Raw genomic sequence first — 26,727 nt, forward strand, 5'->3', positions numbered from 1 at the left:
TCTTTGCCCCAGATCTGACCACTGTTAAGTCTTTCAAGCTGGTTCTGTGTTCTTTTGATAAATCCATATCATTCTTTGAGCACTTCCTTGCTTTTTGTACAACAGGCTTATCTCGTATTTTTTTTCCTAATCCCTTACAATCATCTTATCCTCCAAGAAACCCAAATTCCTTTTAATGGAGAATGGTATGGAGAAGTTGAGACTGGAGCACCAGCATGCCTATCATTACTGAATGTTGCGGTTTCCAGACAATTTCAATGGGCAGGGCTGGGGAAAACGTGGGTGTACACACACACATATACGCACTTCTGTATCTACAGATACTAAATATCATGAATTTAGTAACTTCAATTTCAACCACTTTCCAGGGTTCATTCTGTTTTGTTGTTGTTGTTTGTTTGTTTGTTTTAGTTCATTCTGGTTTTCTACATTTCTATATAATTCCTTTTGCCAAAGGTGGGGGAGGCAAGCTGATTCTCATTATCCTCAATATATTTATTTAAATCCTCTGCACCAAACTACCTCTTGCTGTCATCACTACTCCCTTGCAATCCCTATGCAGAGCCCTTGTGCTCCCATTTGGGCTCCAGCACCCTTGAGAGCTTCACCTGTTCTGCCAGGCCCCTCTCAACAGTGACCCAGGAGACAATGCTTCTACTTATTTCTACTCTCTTCTTTTTCCCTAGAAACATGCCCTTTACTATTTTACTTTCCCTCATCTTTTATTATTTTATTGTAACCAAGTCTGTATCAACATTTGTTTGTTGGTTTTTTCAAGTCAAAATATACCATAGTAACCATCTCTGAACATTCATCATTAGTGGAAATAGAGCTGTGAGGTAAATAACCAGGAGTATAACTATTTAGAGGTTATCTGATTTAAATTTTGTATTGCCCAATGCTTTCCTGAATTTTTACCAATTTATGCTCATCATTACCAAAGAGTATCTGCCAAGCTTTCTGATCTTTGCATATTCAACAGGTTAAATAAAAACTTCATGCTTTCTGTTACATTTCTGATTTGAGCACCCTTTCAAGCTTAAATGCCACTTAAAATTTTAGGTTTTCTGTTCTATTTGTTCATTCCCATTTCCCCCTTTCTGGTTGTTTACTCCCACTATGAAGTTTGTCAAACAATGAAAATATTCTCCCCCTCCCAGTTTTTTTTTTGCTGTTTCCATGGAAGACAAAACCTTCCTTCCTTCTCAGGCCCACCTATCCTGAGAATACTCTCTGGGGCCAGCCCCTTTCTCATGAGGGAAGGGCCATTACACTAAGTGATACACATACCTGGTTCTCTCCCGACCCTGGGAAGTCTGCTTCCTAACTCAGGCAGCTTTAGGTTCAGAGAGCAGACAAAAGAAGTCTCAATTAAGCCCTGACCCTAAGCCATATGGGCTCCAGCATCACTTCGACTTAATTTACTTATTAATAACTATCAGTTTCCAATAAAATAGCATTTGCCTCCTTGGCTATTATTTCTGAATTTCTCTTTTAAAGAGAAGTCTTCAGTGAGGGATGAGGGGGATGACTGCCCAAAGCATACTCTATCCTCCAACACCACAGACAACTGTCCCACCTCAAGATCCATTCCTCAGACATCTCATTCTCTAACCCCAACTGGACTCTGCTTGATTACCCAATTACTCCCAAGACAATTATTCTCCAAGCACAGTAGTCCACTCTATCAGACCCACCTATCTCATGCTTCCCAGCACAACATAGATCTGACTGTGCCTCATTTGTTAGAAAATGAACATTCTCCCTCAATTCCCTTGACTTATTATTCTATTGTTACATCCAAGAAAGCCCCCATCTAGAACAAATCCAACCATGTGCTTTCCGTATATACCTGGGCCAGAATTGTTGGAAAGATTTTAAATATGCAAAAGAGGTAGATTGATACCATTACGTAAGTACTGATCTTCACCATGATGCCATGCCTTGTTCAGCTTACTAGCTTTCTTTCATCAGGTTGTCCTCCAGATCCCTATAAAGGTTTAAAGCCCCCTCTATTCTCGAGCATTTGATCTCTTAACCTCAGTTTATCCTTTCTTATGCAACCCTTTAGAGAAAATAGAAAACATTAGGCAAAAAAATCCCTCAATTTTCCACCATGAAATGCCCTACCTTTGCAGGGACCCTGATCCTAAGCCATATGGGTGTGCTTATGTGCTACCAAATTCCTCCTTCACCTGTATCTTCAAGTTCTTCCTCTAATGGCACATGGAAGACTATGGGAGTATATCTAAGAGAGGCTTTACATGTTCCTGGCATCATATTAATTCTCACCTCACCTACACCCACCTTTTCCAATGGCCAAACAATCACATGAAAGCAAAAACCTGACCTCAACCAGTACTGGGCTCCAGAAAAGCAAATGGCAGCCAGCAGCAAAGGTTTGATTCCTTTCACTTCTCATCTATCTGTCCAATCTTCTTACTGGACATTAAAGCATCTCCCAAGTTCCACTTTCCAATAAATTTAGAGAAAATAAAAGGCTTTATTTAATATTTTCAAATCTTAGAAGAAGCAACATTTTATGATATTAGAGAAATGAAGGGTACAATTGCAAAGCAAGTTTGGTATTTTTACTGTGAGCCTACACCTAAATAGCACAAGGATTAAAATGTCCGATTTACAAAGTACTCTAGAGAAATCTCTGTAACCTCCCTTAAAAGCTGACTCTCAGAACCCGCTGAGCTGAGTGGAGGCATCAAGTCAGGTAATCTGATACCTTAGGATGGGCTCCAGGTCAGGGTGTCGCCTCTCCTCTCTTTTCAAGGAACCCTGATTCAGGGCTCTTAAAATGGTCTTGTCAAAAGTCTCTGAAGACAATTCCTTTGGAAGCTAGGAAAGAAAAGCAATGTTCAAGGTAAGTTTCTCATTTACTGGCAAGATGTTACAAATCAGAATTATAAAACAGAGATAAAAACTCCTGCTCATTAATCATCCAAAAGCAGTTCTTTTTCCAAACCTTCATGACTGAGGACCCAATATTGAAGCAGCATGGGTCTTTCCCTTAAGACACTCAATAATGGGCTGGGGTTGTAGCCCAGTGGTAGACTCTTGCCTAGCATGTGTGAGACACTGGATTCAATCCTCAGCACCACATAAAAATAAATAAAATAAAGGTCCATCAACGACTAAAAAAAAAAAAAAGAAAGAAAAAGACACTGAATGACTCTTTCTGGTCACATCTTGGGGATTGCTGAGATGCAAAGGAACCTGGAAATGTTCAACATGCCTCTGGTATACACCACATGTATCTCAACACATGTCCCACTGCAGTAACACCCACACCGAGGTCTGAGTTAAACTCAGCATTTTGCATAGCATAACTGATATTATTTTTGTCCTGGAAGACTATTCCCAAAAGTTGTTATCACTGCCTTTATAGTTACCACTTTTGGGTAGCTTGTTTTACATGTTAATTTCATCAACATCAGAATACCAACACTGTGCCCCAAATAAATAACCAAATTATGACAGCTGGATGAAAGTCAACATTATTTCCATCAAAAGCACTAGAGAGGTTTTACTCAATATCATGGAGATGCCCTTTCAGCAGTCTGCTAGAACCGCCCCCCCCCCCCATCACTTGGCCAAGAAAATTTTTAAATTAAAATCCAATATAATGTGTTAAAATCCATCTACTGTCATGGATAACTAATTAGAACAAATTTTAAAAATAAAAAAATTAAAACATAAGAAAAAAAATTAAAAACCAAATTCAAATTCTGTCATTTTATTTAACTGGTTTACACTTTAAAATCCCCCAGTAAACCAGTTCTTTGTAAAACTAACTTTCCAATTCTTTGAAGAATTCAATGTTTTACATTTTAGTGGCACTTTCATTAAAATTAAGAGTAGAATCATTAACACATTATTCTGGTTAACAACTGAGAAAAGGGATCTTTAATAAAGGCATCATAAAGCACTACTAATTTTTAGGCACAGCAGACCTGGAATCAAGATGGTCCCTCAGAATGAAGCTCCTCTTGTTAATAAACCTGGAAAAATGGTATTCACACCCCCCACTGAAACCATATTCTCTGAACACTAATGGAAGAAACAAATTCTGGATGGACACATTTTCCAAACAATTTACTATTCATTTCAATATTTATACTTGATATTAGCATTTTAAAAAAGATTTCTGACACTAAGCATTCATCATATCACTAATTTTAAATATAATTTCTACTCATGGACACAGCCAAAGAAAACCAGCTTTACCAGAGAAGTCCACTTCAATTACTGGATCACTGATAGCTGCTCTAAATATTGAAGGCAACAGTACATAAATTTCCCTCAAGACAATGACACTGTGTTCACTGGGCAGAGTGTGGATATGTAGTCATCAATCTTTGCAAACTAATGCTTTTTCAAGTGGTTTTATCTTCAATTTCCAGGGCCTATTTCCAGTCCTAAAGGAAGCATATTGGCTAAAAATACAGCTGTAAATCATGTCTTTTATATTTTAGTACCTTGTTTTGAATTTTCTTCCTTCTCAATCTCAGCTCTAGTCTACCCAGCCTCCCAACTCTGGAGGTGGTGTTAGCTTCAGCACAAGCTCTGACTAATAAAAGGTTTTTGTACCTTGATATACAAGTTTATGTTTAAAAACACTGTGGCCTAATATACAACCATTTATAAAAACCTCATTACAGGGGCTGGGGTTGTAGCTCAGTGGTAGAGTGCTTGCCTAGCATGTATGAGGCACTGACTTGATCCTTGGACCACATAAGCAAATAAAAAAATAAAGGTATTGTGTCCATCTACAATAAAAAAAAAATTAAAAAAATTTTGTTACAATTCAAATTCTCTAACACCTTTCAGTCAGTCAGTGACATTTAAATTCCTACTGAGTGCTAAGCTACTGTTTCAGGAACCATGGATACAGAGGTAAAGGAAGATAAAAAAATCCCTGTCCTCACAGAGCTGACATTCTGGTAATAAAAACAAAACCAGAGAAGGCGCCAGGATGTAGAGGACAGACGAGGCTATTTCCACGGGGAAAAGGAATCAACAGTCCTGACCTCAACAGCATCCACACAAGCTAAAAAGGGTGTTGGTTTGTGCAGGTCATCAAAAGGGCAGGTTCTGCTCTGGAAGTTTTGCAAGATGTTAAAAGAAATGTAAAAAGGAAAAAGGAAAAGGTATACCTAGAATACTTCTGTTACAACAGGCAATTTATTTCTACAAATAACAATGCTGCAGATTATTTCATGTAACTGGGAGGCGTATATGCTATTTTGGAAGATTAGTATCTCAAGTGTTAGCTAAGCAGGAGAATCACTGTCATGATTCTGAAGAGTGAATTACATACTTGGGGCTGTTTTATTTATTTATTTTTTTGTAAAGCATATGGCTTTCACAAAAAGTGTGTGATTGATTGAAAAAATTTAACCTGTCAAGACACAAAATAGATGAAGCTTAGGGAAGGAAACCCAATAAGAGAAAGCGGCCAGGCCACAGGCTGGGGTGGGCTATGTGCTCCCTCATTGAATTCTCCCAGAGAGATGGACAAGTAGGTGGTAACTCCACACACAAACTGGTATCAGGTAATAAGGCCTTGAAAGATGACAGTGCTCGGCCCCTATTCCAAGACTTCTTGGCCTTAGCTCTGTATGGCCTGCAACTCACACTGCAGCATTAGAATAGTGTCATGGAAAGGACAACAGGATAAGGGAAATGAGAGAATGTTGTTTCCCAGCCCAAATATACAGCTGCTCATAATTACTTGCCCTTAAAGTTTGATAAATTTATCTAATCAAGAGTCAGGAGAGTTAGAAATAAGAAAAAAATTTTTTCACCTATTTTTTTTTCATTAGTTCTAATCAGTTATGTATAACAGTAAAAAGCTCTTCAACTCATTATACACAAATGGAGCAGAATTTTCCGCTTCTCTGGTTATACACGAAGTAGAGTTACACCATTTGTGCAATCATACATGTATCTAGGGTAATGATGTGTAAGTAGAAGAAATTTTAAAAGTATATGTGGAGGTGGAATGGGGGAAGCTCTACCTATCTCTTCAATAATCTGAATGCCATCCAGGAGCTCATTTTTGTGTTGCCTTATTGACTAGGATTGGCTGAATCATGGCCACTCTTTCCCCTTGCTTTCTATTGGCTATGATGAACACTAAGTTCAGCAGTTGAATGCCAGCGTTCACAGGCCCACTCCTTCAACAACTCTCTTCTCCCTCATTAAGCTTTTTGGAACTTCAGTCATAAGAGGGACAAGACCTCTGGTGAGTGGAAATAAATAAAACTTGCCCCCATCTTTATGTGCAGGAAAGTCACTAACTTGAGTGGGTGAAGGAATACTTACACTTAATTGAAAGAGTTTGTTTAAAATAAACCACAGGACAATGGAACCACTCAAATCATCCCTGCAAGCTACTTCATTCAAAGGGACTAACAAGAAATCCAGGTGAACTAACAGCATACTAACTATGGGATCCTCAGAGAAACAGCCTCTTATCTGCTGTTCAAAGTCCTGCACACTGATGAAAACCAGTCTCTTACAGATTTAAGAATGAATGGACAAATGATCTGAAGAGAACATGCTTTCAAGCAAACAACCTGAAAAACAGCCTTGGTCTGAAAATTTCAGATGGCCTAGGTTAAATAACTATAGTTTATCTAAAACTTAGTAACTGAATTGGCAATGCTCTTATTTCTGAACTTTCTGCTTTATCTTCCTATTAATAAACTTAAAAATGTTTGCTTACTGATCATTTAAACTTATTCTCTCCTTTTAATATTTATCTTTACCCATACTTTTTTTAAATAAAATCAAGTTAATATAAAAGAAACAGGTGTTTGAACAAAACAACTCCAGATACCTTTCACCTATACAAATCTACATAACACGTTAGTATTATCTTCTTAATTCCCTACAGTTTGAAGATTACATGATAAGGGTAGGTAGGAGGAGCTAGAACTAAAAGAGGAAATGGAGGAAGAGTTAAGGAAGCCCACAAAGAAGGCTGAACAGTTGTTAGGTACTATAAGAAAACAAACTCCATCTTGTTTTGCATACCCACCTGTCAAAGACAGTATCCTTGCAAGCAGGACCCAACAATGTACATCTCTGTAAGGAACTAGGAATAAGATTTCATTTGGGTGGGAAGGGGTTATTGGGCATTAAGCCCAGAAGTGCTTTACCACTGAGCTATATCCCCAACCCTTTTTATAATTTTTGAGACAGGGTCTTGCTAAATTGCCAGGGCTGACCTCAAACTTGCCATCTTCCTATCTCAGCTTCCTGAGTCCCTGGGATTACAAGTGTGTGCTATGGTGCCTGGCTGCATTTTTTTAAGCATGGAGATATCTTTATCATTTCCTTATGTTAGTTATGTAAGATAAGAAAACTTACATTCAGATAACATGGTATTTTCTATAGCTATGTTCAGAGTTCGGAGCCAACCTTTATCTAGGTATTTTAATTTTTTTGGTGCTTCTTTTGACATTGAAATTTTTTGATTCTGGTATATTATGTAAAAATCATTTTAGCAACAAAATCTGTAATTTTTACCTTCAGTAGGAATTCCTGTAGTTCCTGGTGGGTTTTTGTTACTGTTGTGACTGAAAGATCAGACCAATTTACCTGATTTAAAAAAAACACATATTGTATGGTTATTGTTTAGGCAGGAACTGGCTAGAAAAAAGCTGCATGTAAAACAAAGGGCCTTACTTAAATTTTATTAACAATTAGAAATATAAAGTTCATCTACTGTTTGTCATATTTCTTCCAAGTTTTTAAATTAATTGTACATTGAAATTTTGTTCAAAAGTTTTCCAATAACTTTTTCAATTTGCATGATGTGAGTGTGTGTGTGTGTGTGTGTGTATGTGTGTGTGTGTGTTTTTAAAGCAGCCGTAAAATGTGACTGCTTTAGTAATTTTTTCACAAAGGAAATGTCTTCATTTTTTGGTAACATTATAGGACTCTAAAATGACATTCTTATAGTATATGTCTATGCTTTTAAAGACAAAAGTTCTATCAACTGAAACTTACTACATATACATCATTAAGAAAAACAACTGGAGTATACTGCCCCTTTTTGGTAGTACGATTTCATATTTTTAGGAGAAATATGGTTTATGAGGTGACTTCATCATTATCTCATATCTTTAAAATCCGAGTAAGATGCAGCTATGAACACCTCCATTTTCAGATGGAGAAATTAAAGCTCAAAAAGGTAAATTTATTGAGGTACAATCTAAGGAAGCACAAGAGCTAGAACTGGAACCTATACACTGCTTGACCTTTGGATTACTTTTACATTAGTAGACTCCATTGTGGCCCATTAATAATTTCTACCCTGAGCTATGCTTATATCTAAGCCTTATCAATTAATTATGTCATAATTAATCTGGTACTTACAAGTGAAATTTTATCCAGCAACCTTCAAAACAATCTATATTAATATTCAAGTGTTTGTTTATTAAGAAGCTTCTTAGCACTGTCTGACTCTTGTGTCAGGGGACATAGAAATGGACAAGAAAGTGGATGCTTCCATAAGCTGGAATTCACAGTCTTATGCCAGAGGCAGATAAAATCAAATGAATGCATAAGAATTTCCCTCAGTAATCAGTGCTACTGAGAAGAGGAACAGGGCATTGAACAAGGGTAGCTATGATGTCAAGGAGGCCCTCTGAGAAGGAGCATTGAGCTGTATGTAACTCAGGCCTTGGTTCAGAGCAAGGTTACAGTGAAGCTCTGGCAACCAAAGGAGAGCCAGGATGCCGAGCATCCAGGGCAAAGAGTAGAACACTGCCACAGTGAGACATCTGGAGACTGGAAACCTGAAAATCAAGGCTATTTCTCCTTCAGAGTAGAAGCCAGAGTCCTGAAATTCATTCAACAACTGTACTGAGCAAGACAGATGATAAAGACACCTTCTCTTCACAAGATGATAATTTACTGCAAGAGGTATGATTGCAGAAAACCTTGGATAAAAGAGGAAACTTTCTGCCAGAGGGTCAGAAGGGACTCTGAGAGAGGTACAGCTGAAATCTGGCAAACAATGCCATGCCAGGGAGGAGGACTGAAGCAAAGCAGCACAGAAACATGACCACATTCCACCTGGCTTCAGCACCTGTGTGGTCCAGGCTTAGAGAAAAGGAAGGACAGTGAAGCCCCAGCAGGAGAAGCTGGGAAGATGTGGACAAGGAATCTGCCACAGTCAACAGGCAAAATGGAGACCTAGAAGTTGTATCCTGGCAGTGGCAGAGCTGGGTTCCATGGTTATTCAGAGAGCTGACTCAAGGACAGACGACTAAGAGCAGCCACAACACACAAGGACTACCGGCATCAGAGAAAGGAGAGGAAGAAACATCGCCAGCAGAATGGAAAAACAATGCCAGGAGAGACAAAGCCTGTGGTCTTGATTTCAAAAATATTGGTGAAAATGTTTGCTTTTTAATAGTATCTCTTACATATTAACTGTCTCCTTAAATCTAAGGCTTTAATTTCTATTTAATAAAATTGCCACTGTAATTTTAATGTGATACATCTTAACAAAAAATTGGCAAACCATGCAGTGTATACTGAAAACAGCACATTTCCTTACTTAAAAAGCAGATATATACATATATGTGTGTGTAAAAAAAAGATATTTCCCTTAAATTAGCAAAACTGCCATAAGTTCTTCCAAAACTCACTTGGCAAGGTATACGAAATATCTTTTGTGGGTGAGAATAGCTTACTTTGAAAGTGTACTCCCAAAATTTGTCAGCCCTTTTTCTCTGGACTCCTTTCAACATTATCTTCTCGATGTGTACAGCTGAAAGAAAAAACACACACACTGACTTGTGCTATAGGGATGAGACATGCACTTCAGTTACCCAAAGTAACCCTATAATTTAACAACTCTTTAGTAATCAAACTATTTACTTTATCTTTACTCCTAGCCGTAAGTCATGAAGTAAAACAGAGCCACAGCAATATGACGCTCATCTACGAAGTAATTTTTTTCTACATGCCTTCAACATGCTAAGTGCCTACCCAGTGTCAAGCACTCTGCTAACATCAAAGATTCAAAAAATAATAATAGTAATAATAAAAGATGCTTGTACTGAAAATGTCTTTCTAAATGATAATTTTTAAAACTTTATTAAGATTACCACAAACAGAGCCTTTTAGGATCAACTAAATTTGGTTTCAATTATTTATACACACTAGGTAAAAACTTTAGAAAACATTTTAATTTTTAGTAAAAAAAAATACTTAACAGATAACAAGCTGACAAAAATTTCTAATTAGTCATTTTTCTCAAATGTGGCCCTTAATATTATACACTATAAATTAGTATACAAATTGAACTTAATGTGAACTACGAAGGTTTGTTACAGCAAAACTTTCCACAATTTATAATAAACTAGGAGACATCAGTGACATTAAACTTAAAAATAATTACTCTGAATTCAACTAATAATCAGTTTACTCATGAAGAAAGCAAATGTACAAACCTCCAACTACTCATTTTAAACCTGCTTTGGTAAAATCGTCACCTTAGGAAATAAATCAAATTAAAAAAAGCCTACTGGCAAAGGGCCAATCTACTGAGTATAAAGTAAGAAAATCAGATTATTGTTCAGTGTATAAACAGAAGAAGCCCTTAATCAGTAGGGAGGTAACACCAGAGGCTGACAATAACGAATATATACAGGTTACAAGGAAGATGTTAGGAAAGAAAACAATAGAATATGGTGGGTCACTGTTGGATTTAGGGGAACAGGCATTAGGGAGGGAAGAGGAGGATTTATTTGCTCTAGAAAAAGTTAAAATAGATGAAATAGATAGAACATACACAGTGACAATAGAAGAGAAGAGGAGATAAGACTGCCACAGACTATGGAAGGTGGGCATTGAGAAAGGTGGCACAAAGCATAAAATACAGAAATATGCATGGAAAGGTGCTCGTGGTAAACACAGGGAGCATGATCAGGGCTTGGTGTCAGCTTCCAAACACAGTGTTTGGGAGCCTGCTTCTGGGCCAGGTATTTTAAGGATGGAGATCAAAGAAATTTTAAAATCCAGATGAGAAGCCTGTAACTCCTAAGACCTGTACAGTATTATAAAGACCAAGGTGGGGATGGGAGAGTCTGCTGTCTCCCAAAACTATTAAATTACTTAAAGAATGATGCTATTAAATAAAACCCTTGGGAACTAATTCATGTTCAGAAATAAAACAGCTCTACCTCTGCAAATCTTTGGATTTAAGGGTCAAAGAAACTTTTTTGGGGGGGAGAGGCAGATTTCAGTTTAGTTTAGCAGAAAAAGACATGATGGCACTATAAGACATGGGAACATGATATAGTTTCAGCTTGAATTTCAGCTTGAATACTTGCTGTTATCTACCAGAATCAAGATAAAACAGGAGAGTATGTGGCAAGGGATGGCTGAGAATGCCTTAACCCTCATAAATTAAAATTAAACAGCACGTATTATATTCACTTTTTAAAAAGTTGGGAATATAAGAAAAATCATCTATACCACCTTATAGTTAATTACTGTCATTTGGATATAGTCTTTGTTTTTCTAAAATACTTTATTAAAACAAAGGGACCTTCACTGGTCATTCATATATGTTCAATGAGCTTAACTGAAGAAGTCTTTATGATTAAAGTAGTTTAGTTGGAGAGACAGGAGTACTGTGATAGTACAAACAGAAGTGATAATTACGGAAACTTTTTAAATCATTAAACATCCCCTTTCTCCTCTATAAGGAAAAATGAATTACACAGAAAGGATTATTACTGTGACTAAAAGAAGACATACTGACATAAACTCAAAGTTGTTATAAGCAAGTATAGTGCTTATTGTATTCTTATTTCTTCTAGAGCCTAGATGGCAGCCTACACTTGAACTTTTCTCCCAATACAGGCTAACAGACTCTAAAAATGCAAAGAGAATATCCAAGCTCATTTCTTTTTATATGGCAATGTCTTTTCATCTCCTATCCCATTCTACTTAAAAATGTCATATTGCAGTGAAAATGGATTTGTAAACAATTTATTCACTCTTACACTGAACTCTGTAAAACTTGTTTTCTCAGTAGACATTAAGTACATTCTATAGGTTTTTGTAAAGGGCTCTACTAAATATTTTGGGACTAGAATAGTCTTTGCCCTCTGGAAGCACATGACTAGGTTTGCAATACAGCCAAAAAGACAACTATGAGACAGAACAAATAAGAGCATGCTCCAACAAGCCATGGCTGAAGAACAGGGAGGAGCCCAGAATGTAGAGGGCAGAACTGGGAGGACTGGCTTTTAAATGAAACCTAGGACAAGCAGGATTTTACTACTCTAAAAAGGAAGTGAAGAATTAATCATCAGTGTAAACAGTACTCCATATTTTAAGTTTTCAACAGAGGAAGCATACCTTCTCGCTGAGCTCTATGAGGTGCCACGGTAAGTCCATCCTGAGGTATTGGGGCTTGTTCTATCAAACTAGTCTCATTACTTTGCAAGTAATCACCATGAGCAGTGTCATTCTAGAGAAGAAAAGGAGGGACATATTAATCTACACCACAGAATAATTCATCCCATAAAAATAAAACGGAGTAAATTCTTAAAGTTTTAGGTAATCACTTTAGTAGCAAATTTTAGAGATCAAGTAAGTGATCACACACTAAGGGCAAAAGGGCACAAAGTGTCAAAGCCACCAGTAAAAGAATTATCAATGTTTATCTTCATTTAACAGAAATACCCTATCAATTACTTACTTTCCCAGCTGTTATGTAACATAAAAACTGCATATTGCTATTCAGAGTTGCTAGTGATGTCAATTCTATACCACACTGAACCAGAATCAAAGGAAGATACATAGGAAAAGGTACCCTTCATGTTAATCATCCAAAGGTAAGGGCATTTTTACTTTAACAGTAATCATTACAGAATTTTCACTCATTGCTTGCTTTTAGTAACAGACTAATGATGCTCTGTTAGGAAAAAGTTTTACAAAAGTTATTATTAATACATGTGATTTTTTTTTTTAAAACAAGAATGTGAAGAATGTATATGGATAGTGAATTTACTAGTAAGATCAAGTCATCTGTTACAGTTTGGATACGAAGGGCCTCCCAAAAGCTCATATGTTGGCAACATGATGCTCCATGTAGCAATGTTTAGAGATGAAATGATTAGATTATGAGAGATGTAATGAATTAATCCATTTGATGGGTTAATAATTTGAATGGACTACTGGGTGGTAACTGTAGGAAGGGAAGGCATGGCTGGAGGAAACAGGTCACTGTTGGCATGGCCTTGGCCTATATCTGCCCCTGGCCCCTCCTCACTGCTTCCCAGCTGCCAGGAGCTGAGCAGCTTTCCTCCACCATACTTTTCCACCATGATGTTCATCCTCACCTCATGCTCAGAGCAATGGAATCAACCAACTTGGACTAAGACCTTTGAAACTGTGAGCACAAAATAAACTTTTCTTCCTCTAAGCTGTTCTGGTCAGGTATTTGATCACAGCAACAAAAAGCTGACTAACACATCTTCTAACAGCAAACCTAATTGAGTTGGCTCCACCAATCAATAATGAACTAGTTTATGCCTAGGAGATCTGCTGCTTGTAGTAATAAAGAGCATGCTAATCTTACAGCTTTCCATAATTAAAGCACTATTATGTACATATTGTTACTATGACATATTAAACCAAAAAATAAAATAGACCTTATCCCTTCAGAATCGAAAACACCACTCATCAAAATTGACTCACAGTTTCAAGAACCAATCACATTTCTATATATCTGCATTGATTTTTTAGTTGTGTAAAGAAATGAAGTGATCCAAAAACTTTAAAATTCCCAAGAATCTCCATTTAAGGTACTTTGCTCTCCTATATAATCACACTCTCTAGTCTGATGAGGAGTATGAGCTGCCAGTTGACAGCTCTATTTGTGGGAATAAAGCACCACATTATACTCTTGGGAACTAAGCTTCAGCCTAACAGTGTCTTCTGAAACCCACAATAAAGAACCATCTAATGAGAAGAACACAGACCTTTTATTTCAACATCCAACCTTGGAAATGTTTAGTTTAATGGCATTTATCAATTTTCAATATTTTTTTAAATGTACATATGAATTCCTTTAATAATAACCAAATTATTATACCCTAACCCAGGACATATTATCTTTCATTACAAAGTTGTAGGATCACATTTGCCTAAGAGGGACTTTGTTTCTGAAAAACTCAACACTGCTTGAAGTATATCAAAAATCGACAGAAATGTGGAGCTAGGGGTATAGATCAGTGGCAGAATGTCTGCTTAGTGTGCACAAAGTCCTGGGGGGGAGGGGAGGGGAGGAAACAGAAATAAAGTGTCATAATCCTCTCTCAAATTGTTGTGTTAACTGAAAGAAGCTTCTTGCCTAGGGTCAACCATTTCTTACATTGCTCACAGGTGGTACAAAACTTAAAAAGAACAGTCTTGCCGGCCGTGGTGTAATTCCAGTAGCTCTGGAGGCTGAGGTGGGAGGCTGAGGCAAAAGGATAGCTAGTTCAAAGCCAGCCTCAGCAAAAGCAAGGTGCTAAGCAACTCAGTGAGACCCTGTCTCTAAATAAAATATACAATAGGCTGTGGCTCAGTGGTTGAGTGCCACTGAGTTCAATCCCCAGTACTCCCTCCAAAAAACACTCTTTCAAATACAAATAAATGCAAAAATATGCAAAACAACACTCTTCATAAGGGACAGGCAAATCAAAACCACAATGAGATATCACTTTATACCCATTAGGATGGTTATTATCTAAACACAGAAAACAAGTGCTAGTGTGGATGTGGATACCCTGATGCACAAACCCTGACGTACAAACCCTGATGCACTGATGGTGGGAATATGAAATGGTACAGTCACTATGAAGGACAATATGGCAGTTCCTAAAAACAATTAAACAAAGAATCACCATATGATCCAGCAATTCTATTTCTGGATATATGCTCAAAAGAACTGCTTTCCCTCAAATATAATTTGCACACAACTATTCACAGCTGCATTATTCACAATAGCCACAAGGTGGAAACAATTCAAATGTCCACTGATGAATGAATAGATAAAATGTGGTATATACATGACTGTATATTACTCAGCGTTAAAAGGAATGGAATTCTAATACTATGATATGGGTGAGTCTTGAGGACAGTACTCAAGTGAAATAAGTAAGACACAAAAGAACAAATATTATTCCACTTAAAAGTTATGTTATTAAACTCAAAGAAATTATAATAATGGGCCAGGTATGACAGTACATGACTGTAATCCCAGCAACTTAGGAGGGTGAAGCAGGAGCATCACAAATTCAAGGCCAGTCTCAGCAACTTAGCAAGGCCCTAAGCAACTTAGTGACGCTGTCTCAAAAAATAAAAAGGGCTAGAGAGGTGGCTAATGGTAAAGCACCCCATACCAAAAAGAAAAGACAATAATAATGGTTACCATGGGCTAGGGGGAGAGGGTATAAGGAACTGTTTAACATGTACAGAGTCACAGTTTAGGATGAGAGAAAAGTTCTGGAGATGGAGATGTTGATAGCTGCACAACAATGTAAACAGATTTAATGCCACTGAACAATATACTCAAAAAGGGGTGATGTGGCAAATCATATGTATATTTTCACATAATAAAAATTAAAACGAGCATACTGCCTCCAAAAACAACTGAAGCAATCATGAGAAAGTAGTTTGCTTCATAATCAAAAATCACAATTTTAAAAACTGAAGTTAACTTTAAGAACATGATTTAAGGGCTGGGGTTGTGGCTCAGTGGTAGAGTGTTTGCCTGGCATGTGTGAGGTACTAAATCATCAGCACCACATAAAAATAAAATAAAGATATGTGTCCACCTATAACTAAACAATAAATATAAAAAAATATATAAAAATAAAAGGAACACATTTTACAGGGCTGGGGATATACCTTAGTGGTAGAACACCTGACCAGCACATGTGAGGCCCTGGGTTTGATCTCCCAAACCACCAAAAATAAATAAAAAATAAAAATAAATAAATATCAATCAAACAAAAGCCCCCTGTTCAATAAACTAGGGATAAAATAGAGTCTGAGCTTCTATCCAAGGACCTAAATGCATCAACCCATGAAATATCATGTACCAAACCACTTGGACTAAATTTAAAAGCTATTTATAGAACTCACACAGGAGTGAGAGATCAGAATTTTGGTATTTACTAGCCCCAACAGAGAGTGGCTATCAGTATTCCAGCGCTGGGAAATGCTATATTAGGATTTGGCATTACCTGCACCTGTGAGAACAGGCACTTACCCTAAGATAACCAAACCACTTCCCCAATCCAACAAAATTACTCATATCACTGGGCAGCCCCTCTGAATATGGGATGGGCTCCTTCTCAAGAAAGTGCTCCCAAACCTTATAGTATTTGGTCTATTTGTGATTATACTGTCCCCTCGAGAACCACTAAAACAAAAATCAGTTATACTGTGGGAAACTATCCCAATTTAGACAGCCTTAACAAGAAACATAAAAATTCCACAACACATATTTTTATACAGTGCTCACTCCAGTGACCAAAGCATTTAACTTTCTAACTGCAAGCAAGGTACTATCCCAACTCCACAAGTGACTCACATCACCTCTCAAGCAAATCACAAACTGAAAATCAAACATTGGAGGCCACACACTCAACTACCCAAAGAATAAGGAAATTGTAACTTAGTCCTATCAGGTTTGTACCAATTTATGCATCCCACACACAAAAGTTTATTGAGGGAGTACAAATGGTCAAATTTTGAAATAATATTTAATAAACACCACTATTCAACACTGAAGGTTTGTTTCAAAACTGTACCATAACACACTCTTTATCTAAAGAAAGAATTCCTTTTATTATTTCCAAAGCAAGAATGACTATACTATATGGCAGCAAATATTTTATAAAGTACCTGGGTAAGTACAATTCAAAATAAGTCCCCCACACCCCCCGCCCAACACACACACACACACACACACACACACAAATCACTGCCTGATGCACTTAGTCTTAAAGCAGTTTATCATACTGGTATTTTTGGAACAATATTTGAAAAGTTTAAGTATATGAGATTATGACTGAGCACTTATGATATATGCAATGCTGATAAAAATGAGATATAATGCATAATCTTCAGGAAAACTTAAAATATCTAGTAGGAAAGATCAGTTTATATGTTAAAATAATACAAATATTATATACATGGTACAAAATAAAACGAACACTGCTGGGAAAACTGGAAATCCATATGCAGTAGAATGAAATATTTGTGGGGGGGGGGTAAAGGGATTAAATTCAGGGGCACTTGACCACTAAGCCACATCTCCAGCCCTGTTTTTTGTAGTTTATTTAGAGACAGGGTCTCACTGAGTTGCTTAGTGCCTTGCTTTTGCTGAGGCTGGCTTTGAACTTACAATCCTCCTGCCTCAGCCTCTAGACCTGGTGAGATTACAGGTGGGTGCCACTGTGCCCAGCTTGTAGTCGAATGAAATTTAACCCCTCACTCACCCTGCACAAAACTCAACTCAAATGACGCCCCAACACTCTTAACATATTGGCTCAGGAACTGACTTCCTTAATAAGACTCCTAAAGCACAGGAGGTACTCAATAATCAATAAATGGGATGGCATCAAACTAAAAGGTTTCTTCACAAAGGAAACAATCAAGAACGTGAAAAAAAAAAGCATACAGAATGGGAGAGAATCTTTGCCACCTGCCCCTCAAGAGCGTTAATTTCCAGTATATACAAAGAACTCACAAAACTTAGCATCAAATACCCAAATAACCCAATCAATAAATGGGCAAAGGAACTGAATAGATACTTCTCAGAAGAAGAAACACAAATGGTCAATATACGAAAAAATGCTCAACATCCCTAGCAATGAGAGAAATGAAAATTAAAATTACACTGAGATTTCATCTCACTCTAATCAAAATGGCAATTATCAAGAATACAAGTAACAATAAATCTTAGTGAGGATATTGAAGGGAGGTACACTCATGGGGCTGCACTGCAGTTTTAGCTCAGTGGTAGAGCACTTGCCTTAGCACGAGTGAGGTACTAGGTTCCATCGTCAGTACTACAAAAATAATAAATAAATAAAATAAAAATATTTAAAAATATAAAAAAGGAGCACTCACACATTGCTGGTGGGACTGCAAATTGGTGCAACCACTCTGGAAAGAAGTAAGGAGATTCCTCAAAAAATTAGGAACGGAACCACCATTTCCGTTGACCCAACTATCCCACTCCTCGGTTTACAGCCAAAAGATTTAAAATCAGCATACTATAGTGACGTAGCCACATTTATGTTTATAGCAGCTCAATACACAATTGCTAAGCTATGGAACCAACCTAAATGCCTTTAACAGATGAATGTATAAAGAAATTGTGGTATATATACACAATGGAGTATTACTCAGCCAAAATAACATTTGCAAGTAAATGGATGGACTATGTGGTAAGTGAAATAAGCCAGCCCCCCAAAAAACAAAGGTCAACTGTTTTTGCTGATATGTGGAAGCTAACACAATAAGGGGGAGAGAGGAAAACAGATCAAGTTAAATGAAAGGGAATGAAGGTAAAGGAGTGGGATAGGAAAAGGAAAGCCAGTGAAATGAATCCAAAATAATTTTCCTATGTACTTATACAAATATACCATAGTGAATCCTCTATCATGTACATCCATATGAATGGGGTTCTAACTAGAATATATATTCCATACTTGTACAATTGTATCAAAATGAATTCTACTGTCATGTATACATAGCTTAAAAAGAACCAAAAAAAAAATAGAGGCTGGGGATGTGGCTCAAGAGGTAGCGCGCTCACCTGGCATGCACGGGGTGCTGGGTTCGATCCTCAGCACCGCATAAAAATAAAATAAAGATGTTGTATCCACCGAAAACTAAAAAATAAATATTAAAAAATTCTTTCTCTTTAAAAAAATAACAATAACACAAAGAATTATAGAAGTACCAAAACTCTAACAGAATACACGTGCTACTAGAATTTGAAATTGGCAAAGAATCTTATAAGACTGCCAAAAGGATAATTAGAAAGAACATCATGCAAGAGGTGATGGCACGAACCCAGCCCAAGTGAAAGGCAAGACATGTGAAGAAAGAGTGGATAAATGGGACGGTAAGTCAAAGACCTATTAGAGGCCAGGGTCCATAATCACTGAAAGAAAACGTAGAATGATGAAATACTGATTTAGGAAGATGTATCTAGTAATAGCATCCAAAACAGTGGAAGGGCTGAAGACAGGGAATCAGGGGACTACTGTAAGTGTCTAGGCCCAAAGTCCCCAAATAGAACAGTGTCAGCAAGAATAAGGAAAGGGCAGCCAGGACATGAGGGGAGAAGAGGATTAAGGTGATCAAGCAAACCTGGGTGACTGAAATATAATGAGAGCACTGAATGATTTGGAAGATCCTTTTTTATCAATGATGTGTTCTTTTAAGACAGATTAAGTTTAAAGTGACAGCTGACCTTCAGGGAGATTACATAGGCATGTGCACACACAAATATTTTCATTGGCTCACATGAGACCCGTTGACAACCTAGTCCTTTAATGGGCCCTTCAAGGCCCTCTGTAGCCCAACCACTATTATCTATTTAAACATCTATAGTTTTATTTATCCATTTCAGCCAAATTGTGCTAATCATTCTTTGAACAATGTATGTACCTCACTCTGTTTACCCAGCATTTTCATGTACCTTATTGCCATATTTTCTTCACACTAGTTATATAAATTAGATGAGTATGCTATCCCTATCTTATACTAGGCACTCAAGCTTGGAAAATGACCTTTCAAAACCTAAATCTCACCTCAAATAAACCACCTGAATGAGCATCAGACAGTTCTAATGAACCGAGACAAGTGGAAAAGAATTAAAGGTCACTTATTCCCTGCAGCATAGGAACAGAAGGAAATGGACTACCAAGGGCCCAAGGCCACCTGTAACATAAACACCTGACCAGGCACTTCCCTTCTACAATGACAATTTACAAAAATAGGAACCAAAAATAGTTCCCGAATGAAGGAGGCTTCTGTCACAAAGAATTCTGGTTAAGTACTACTACTACATACAGTCTTCCTTAATGAACAATATAGCCACTAACATTAAAACCCTGTATGCTGAGAGTAATTACAGGCCTTTTTGCTTGTTTTCAAAACAACAAACTTAACATTTCTAAAAAAAAAAAAAAAAAAAAATTTAAATAAGCCTCAAAAATTAGCCAGCTTGATAACATCTATAAAGAGAAAATATAAAAATTTTCTTCATGTAATTTAACAAAACTTCAAAACAGCTTTAACTTACAGAATAGTTTCCTAGTTAAATATGAAAACTGGTTAAAGATTTAAGTAGATTATAATTGCACGGTAATTCATGATATTCCAAATTCAAAATATGTATTTTCCTGGGCTGGGGATGTGGCTCAAGCGGTAGCGCGCTTGCCTGGCATGCGTGCGGCCCGGGTTCGATCCTCAGCACCACATACAAAACAAGGATGTTGTGTCCGCTGATAACTAAAAAATAAATATTGAAATTCTCAAAAAAAAAAAAAAAATGTATTTTCCCCATTCCGAATACAATACAGGAAGAACATATTTTAATGATCTGTAATTCAGAGAATTGCTTCCTTTCAGGTTTTAACAGATTCCTGGTGAAAAATAATAGTCCCAAATAAATGTGTCTCAAATACTGCCTTTTTAACAGTACATCCTTCTGAACATCAATCTGTCCAATAGCAATAAAGAAATATATACGAAATACTCCACCACAGAGACTTTCACTAAGTGGAAAAGCAAAGGAAAAAAAATCCACATTCCTGAAAATGGGAGGCTGTACCTTAGTGGAAAAGAAAACTGCACTAAACATTATTTTCAACTGTGAATGGTGTTCATGATACAGTGTGAAATTATTATGCAACTTACTAATTCAATCACTACAACCTCAAAAGGTAGTTACCATCCCCACTTTACAGACAAGAATGAGGCCTGGGGGTTTTAGTGGCCTGGTTAATATTACAGAACTAGTAGAAGACCTTGAATTTAAACCTCTAACAAGGGCTCTATTAAACATGGCTATAGCTCAAGGCTTTTTGATTGCCTCTACAAACATACTTTCAATGCCCCCCACCCCCGCAAAAAAAAAAAAGAAGAAAGAAAAAGTAGTAAAGAAAAATTTCTATGTAGATACATAGATATAAACATATCTTAGTTAACTTGAAAAAAATTTGCTTCCTTTCCACCCTCTCCCCCCCCCCCCCCCCCCCCCCCCCCCCCCCCCCCCCCCCCCCCCCCCCCCCCCCCCCCCCCCCCCCCCCCCCCCCCCCCCCCCCCCCCCCCCCCCCCCCCCCCCCCCCCCCCCCCCCCCCCCCCCCCCCCCCCCCCCCCCCCCCCCCCCCCCCCCCCCCCCCCCCCCCCCCCCCCCCCCCCCCCCCCCCCCCCCCCCCCCCCCCCCCCCCCCCCCCCCCCCCCCCCCCCCCCCCCCCCCCCCCCCCCCCCCCCCCCCCCCCCCCCCCCCCCCCCCCCCCCCCCCCCCCCCCCCCCCCCCCCCCCCCCCCCCCCCCCCCCCCCCCCCCCCCCCCCCCCCCCCCCCCCCCCCCCCCCCCCCCCCCCCCCCCCCCCCCCCCCCCCCCCCCCCCCCCCCCCCCCCCCCCCCCCCCCCCCCCCCCCCCCCCCCCCCCCCCCCCCCCCCCCCCCCCCCCCCCCCCCCCCCCCCCCCCCCNTTTTTCTTAAATAGAAAATTAGGAGAAAACTCTTATTTTATCCATTTAGTGGGGGTGAAAACACGCCCTTTGGAAGACCAAAGAGCTTCGTCTGAGCAGCAATAAGAAAAAAACAGGATTCCTAAGCAATCAGAAGTTGCTTGTCACCACAAGGTTACTTCCGGGGCAGGAAAGGGATGCCCTACGAATTGCCCGTTTCCTACGGTACCGTCACGGCCAAGCGGTCCCAGAGCATGCGGGGCCGGGGCGCAGTGGGCGCGGCGGGCGCGGCCTGCCCTCCCGGGGACCCGGCACGGTCACGTGGGGGCGCGCGGCCGCCATCTTGCGGGGGTGGGGGAGGGAGGAGCCTGCGGGACAGGCCCACACCGCCGTCTGCGGGCCCACGCCGGCGCGTGACCGCCAAGTCCTTCTGCGGGCGACCGCGCCTCCACGCGCTGAATGCGCGAGCCTCGGGCTCCTCCCAACAAACTCCGAGGTAGGCCCTCCCTCCCTGGGGACCCATGGTGGAGCAAGGCAGAGCAACAGCTGGGGTGGACTGCAGTGAAGGAGGATTTAAATCAGCACCAGCAGCCTCAGAGTGACAGCCTAGGGGCAACAAGATCCGCCAAAACGACTTCAAGGCCCAAAGGAGCCACACCTGGAGGACTCGGAGGCCACTCTAATAAGCAGAAAATGCGGGGTCGTAACTAATAAGACAGAAATGATGGTACCACCCCAAACTCCCAGAGAAAAAAGTTCATCATACTAAGCGTCTAGAAATAGCCTTCGATGTCACCTGTAGTACAATGTACCCCCTATGATTTATTTCCCCACTCCAATTGATGGCCACAGCACCGCACTTCCTGAGAACTAATGTGCTGAAATTAATGGCAGGATGCCCAACCTGCTTTGTCCACTCCTCCCAGCACGCACTGGTTGCCAGAAAAGGCCATGCACTGCGGTCAAGCTAAAAATCTCATTACTCTGGTTAGCACACATGGCTTCCCTTGGTCTACTTGCTTTACAATATTCGTATTAAGAGCAAAAATTTAAAGAAAAAAAAGGTAAAAAAAGTCTAGAATTTGAAAATCCAAAATCAGCGGTGTACTCTGTTATCCTTATTGGATGGTATGAATGGAATGATACAAGCGGTTCCGGTTGTGAGACAGTTCATCAGATCCAGAATTCCAGGTTATCTTTACAATATACACTATTACAAAAAGAATGTTAGGATATCTAACTAAGCATTGTGCCTGACTGCATTCATGCTTTCTTTTTTTAATGGCTATGCTGCATCTTTTCAGATATATTGGTGAGTAGGATTAAGGGTGGAATGAGCTTTACATCATTACACACACTTGTATGCTAGTAGAACACAGACACTGGAGAATAGTAAAAATTCACACTCAACAAGAAAATGCTAGGACTAGCATTACTATACCTGAGCTTGGTAATTCTACACCGTAAATTAGTCACTTCACAGAATCCTGGTAGTTTAAAGGAGGCGCTCAGCCTAAATTCTGTTAAGTACTTTTCAGCCCCCAAATGACTTGAGTCCATGGGTACTGAGTTCACACAACCGTTAATGAAACATAATCCCCAATTTTAGCACTAGGACAGTCAATGACTGCAAATACATAAGTTGAATTAACTTTGAAGTGAGGTGGGAAATCCCCTTTTCAACTACAGCATCCTAGAGATCACTTAAGTTAAAATGCACGACATCCAAATCAATATTTTGAAAAGTCTGATCCACAAAAATAAGCTCTTAATGTACATCGTTTTTACTCTGAAACCTACCCCCCTTTCTCCCTTAAATTGTCACTTTCAAGGCCTTTATTAGGCCTAAGTAAATTTTCATAGCTCTATAAAAATTCATTTGTTTAATGTTTGTGACAAGTGGCTCATCTAGATTCTCATCTACTTTACTTTGGCGTTTAAATAACTCTCTTGGACAATATTAATGACTATAATAAAGGCCAACAGATATTCCAGTGTTAGAAAGTTGGTTATAAAGGGCATAACCGGACGACCCTCTGAAAGGTTTCTTTATCCAGACCACCTGCCTTACCACTTAGTTCTGTCAATTCACATATCTCCACATCGGGTTTCTTCTGCGAGTACCAAGTTCTCTGAATTCCTATTCCAAATGACCTACACGACTCCACTGAATACACACACTGGCATTAAAAATAACAACAACAACAACAACAAAAAAAAACAGTCCCTTTATGCCAAAGATAAAGGCAACACCTTTCGGTCACCTCCCCCTGGGAGTAAGGTAGAGCTTTAAGACCAGTAGCCAGAAAGGGGAGGTAGGCACTGCCCAGGGCTAGATTGCCGTTACCAGGCTGTTCTAGCGCTCCACTTTTCCCCTACACCTAGTGCGCAGAGATGCTCCAGGCCAAAAACGTCCCGAGACCCTCCGTCCGAAAAGGGCCCTGGGCTGGGAGCTACACGTCTTCCGTGGCACGGAGCAGACTTCTAGAGCATTCTGTTATGGCGGTGTGTGCATGGGGTGGGGGGAGGGAGGGGAACTGAACGGCCCATCAAAATGAAGACCAGGACTCCCAGGCTGTGAGCCTCGGGGTGGGAATCCCGAGCCACCTGCACCAGAGTGGGGCTAGGTCAAGGGGCGTTCCAGGGCAAGGCCCGAGAGGCCGTCGCGGCACTGACTGAACCGCGAATCCTGGGAGGCTCCGCGCGCCTTACCTGGGCCCTGGAGCCGGCAAAGTTGCACGACTCCACCTCCGTTTCTTCGGGGCCCCCACGGAGCGCGGTGCGGAGCCTTTCCAGATGCTCCCTCAGGGTGACCCGCTGATGGAAGGAGAAAGCCGGGTGCAGCGAAGCCATGGTGAAGAGCAACAGCTGGGGTGGACTGCAGTGAAGGAGGATTTAAATCAGCACCAGCAGCCTCAGAGTGACAGCCTAGGGGCAACAAGATCCGCCAAAACGACTTCAAGGCCCAAAGGAGCCACACCTGGAGGACTCGGAGGCCACTCTAATAAGCAGAAAATGCGGGGTCGTAACTAATAAGACAGAAATGATGGTACCACCCCAAACTCCCAGAGAAAAAAGTTCATCATACTAAGCGTCTAGAAATAGCCTTCGATGTCACCTGTAGTACAATGTACCCCCTATGATTTATTTCCCCACTCCAATTGATGGCCACAGCACCGCACTTCCTGAGAACTAATGTGCTGAAATTAATGGCAGGATGCCCAACCTGCTTTGTCCACTCCTCCCAGCACGCACTGGTTGCCAGAAAAGGCCATGCACTGCGGTCAAGCTAAAAATCTCATTACTCTGGTTAGCACACATGGCTTCCCTTGGTCTACTTGCTTTACAATATTCGTATTAAGAGCAAAAATTTAAAGAAAAAAAAGGTAAAAAAAGTCTAGAATTTGAAAATCCAAAATCAGCGGTGTACTCTGTTATCCTTATTGGATGGTATGAATGGAATGATACAAGCGGTTCCGGTTGTGAGACAGTTCATCAGATCCAGAATTCCAGGTTATCTTTACAATATACACTATTACAAAAAGAATGTTAGGATATCTAACTAAGCATTGTGCCTGACTGCATTCATGCTTTCTTTTTTTAATGGCTATGCTGCATCTTTTCAGATATATTGGTGAGTAGGATTAAGGGTGGAATGAGCTTTACATCATTACACACACTTGTATGCTAGTAGAACACAGACACTGGAGAATAGTAAAAATTCACACTCAACAAGAAAATGCTAGGACTAGCATTACTATACCTGAGCTTGGTAATTCTACACCGTAAATTAGTCACTTCACAGAATCCTGGTAGTTTAAAGGAGGCGCTCAGCCTAAATTCTGTTAAGTACTTTTCAGCCCCCAAATGACTTGAGTCCATGGGTACTGAGTTCACACAACCGTTAATGAAACATAATCCCCAATTTTAGCACTAGGACAGTCAATGACTGCAAATACATAAGTTGAATTAACTTTGAAGTGAGGTGGGAAATCCCCTTTTCAACTACAGCATCCTAGAGATCACTTAAGTTAAAATGCACGACATCCAAATCAATATTTTGAAAAGTCTGATCCACAAAAATAAGCTCTTAATGTACATCGTTTTTACTCTGAAACCTACCCCCCTTTCTCCCTTAAATTGTCACTTTCAAGGCCTTTATTAGGCCTAAGTAAATTTTCATAGCTCTATAAAAATTCATTTGTTTAATGTTTGTGACAAGTGGCTCATCTAGATTCTCATCTACTTTACTTTGGCGTTTAAATAACTCTCTTGGACAATATTAATGACTATAATAAAGGCCAACAGATATTCCAGTGTTAGAAAGTTGGTTATAAAGGGCATAACCGGACGACCCTCTGAAAGGTTTCTTTATCCAGACCACCTGCCTTACCACTTAGTTCTGTCAATTCACATATCTCCACATCGGGTTTCTTCTGCGAGTACCAAGTTCTCTGAATTCCTATTCCAAATGACCTACACGACTCCACTGAATACACACACTGGCATTAAAAATAACAACAACAACAACAACAAAAAAAAACAGTCCCTTTATGCCAAAGATAAAGGCAACACCTTTCGGTCACCTCCCCCTGGGAGTAAGGTAGAGCTTTAAGACCAGTAGCCAGAAAGGGGAGGTAGGCACTGCCCAGGGCTAGATTGCCGTTACCAGGCTGTTCTAGCGCTCCACTTTTCCCCTACACCTAGTGCGCAGAGATGCTCCAGGCCAAAAACGTCCCGAGACCCTCCGTCCGAAAAGGGCCCTGGGCTGGGAGCTACACGTCTTCCGTGGCACGGAGCAGACTTCTAGAGCATTCTGTTATGGCGGTGTGTGCATGGGGTGGGGGGAGGGAGGGGAACTGAACGGCCCATCAAAATGAAGACCAGGACTCCCAGGCTGTGAGCCTCGGGGTGGGAATCCCGAGCCACCTGCACCAGAGTGGGGCTAGGTCAAGGGGCGTTCCAGGGC

General features: G+C 39.9%; 1 protein-coding gene across 12 annotated transcripts in view; it reads right to left on the reverse strand.

The window, feature by feature from the left end:
- Window positions 1–24,627, reverse strand: part of Zcchc2 (zinc finger CCHC-type containing 2) — a 55,560-nt gene extending 30,933 nt beyond the window's left edge. For 9 of the 12 annotated variants that reach the window (XR_007348779.1, XR_007348780.1, XR_007348778.1 and 6 more), the window contains exons 1-5: window positions 24,471–24,623; window positions 12,406–12,517; window positions 9,726–9,802; window positions 7,549–7,620; window positions 2,738–2,850 (exon numbers count right to left, since the gene is read on the reverse strand). Coding sequence is in view for 5 of the 12 variants with exons in the window: in XM_048806115.1 (XP_048662072.1) it covers window positions 2,738–2,850; window positions 7,549–7,620; window positions 9,726–9,802; window positions 12,406–12,517; window positions 24,471–24,611 (515 nt within the window). In the remaining 7 variants the exon portion in view is untranslated. Of the gene's footprint in view, window positions 1–2,737; window positions 2,851–7,548; window positions 7,621–9,725; window positions 9,803–12,405; window positions 12,518–24,470 lie in introns of all 12 variants that reach the window. The other 3 variants (XM_015482178.2, XM_048806116.1, XM_048806118.1) reach the window with 3 other exon arrangements.
- Window positions 24,628–26,727: the final 2,100 nt, after the last annotated feature.

The sequence above is a fragment of the Marmota marmota genome, unplaced genomic scaffold (genome assembly GCF_001458135.2).
Source record: "Marmota marmota marmota unplaced genomic scaffold, marMar, whole genome shotgun sequence".
NCBI classification, from domain to species: Eukaryota; Metazoa; Chordata; class Mammalia; order Rodentia; family Sciuridae; genus Marmota; species Marmota marmota.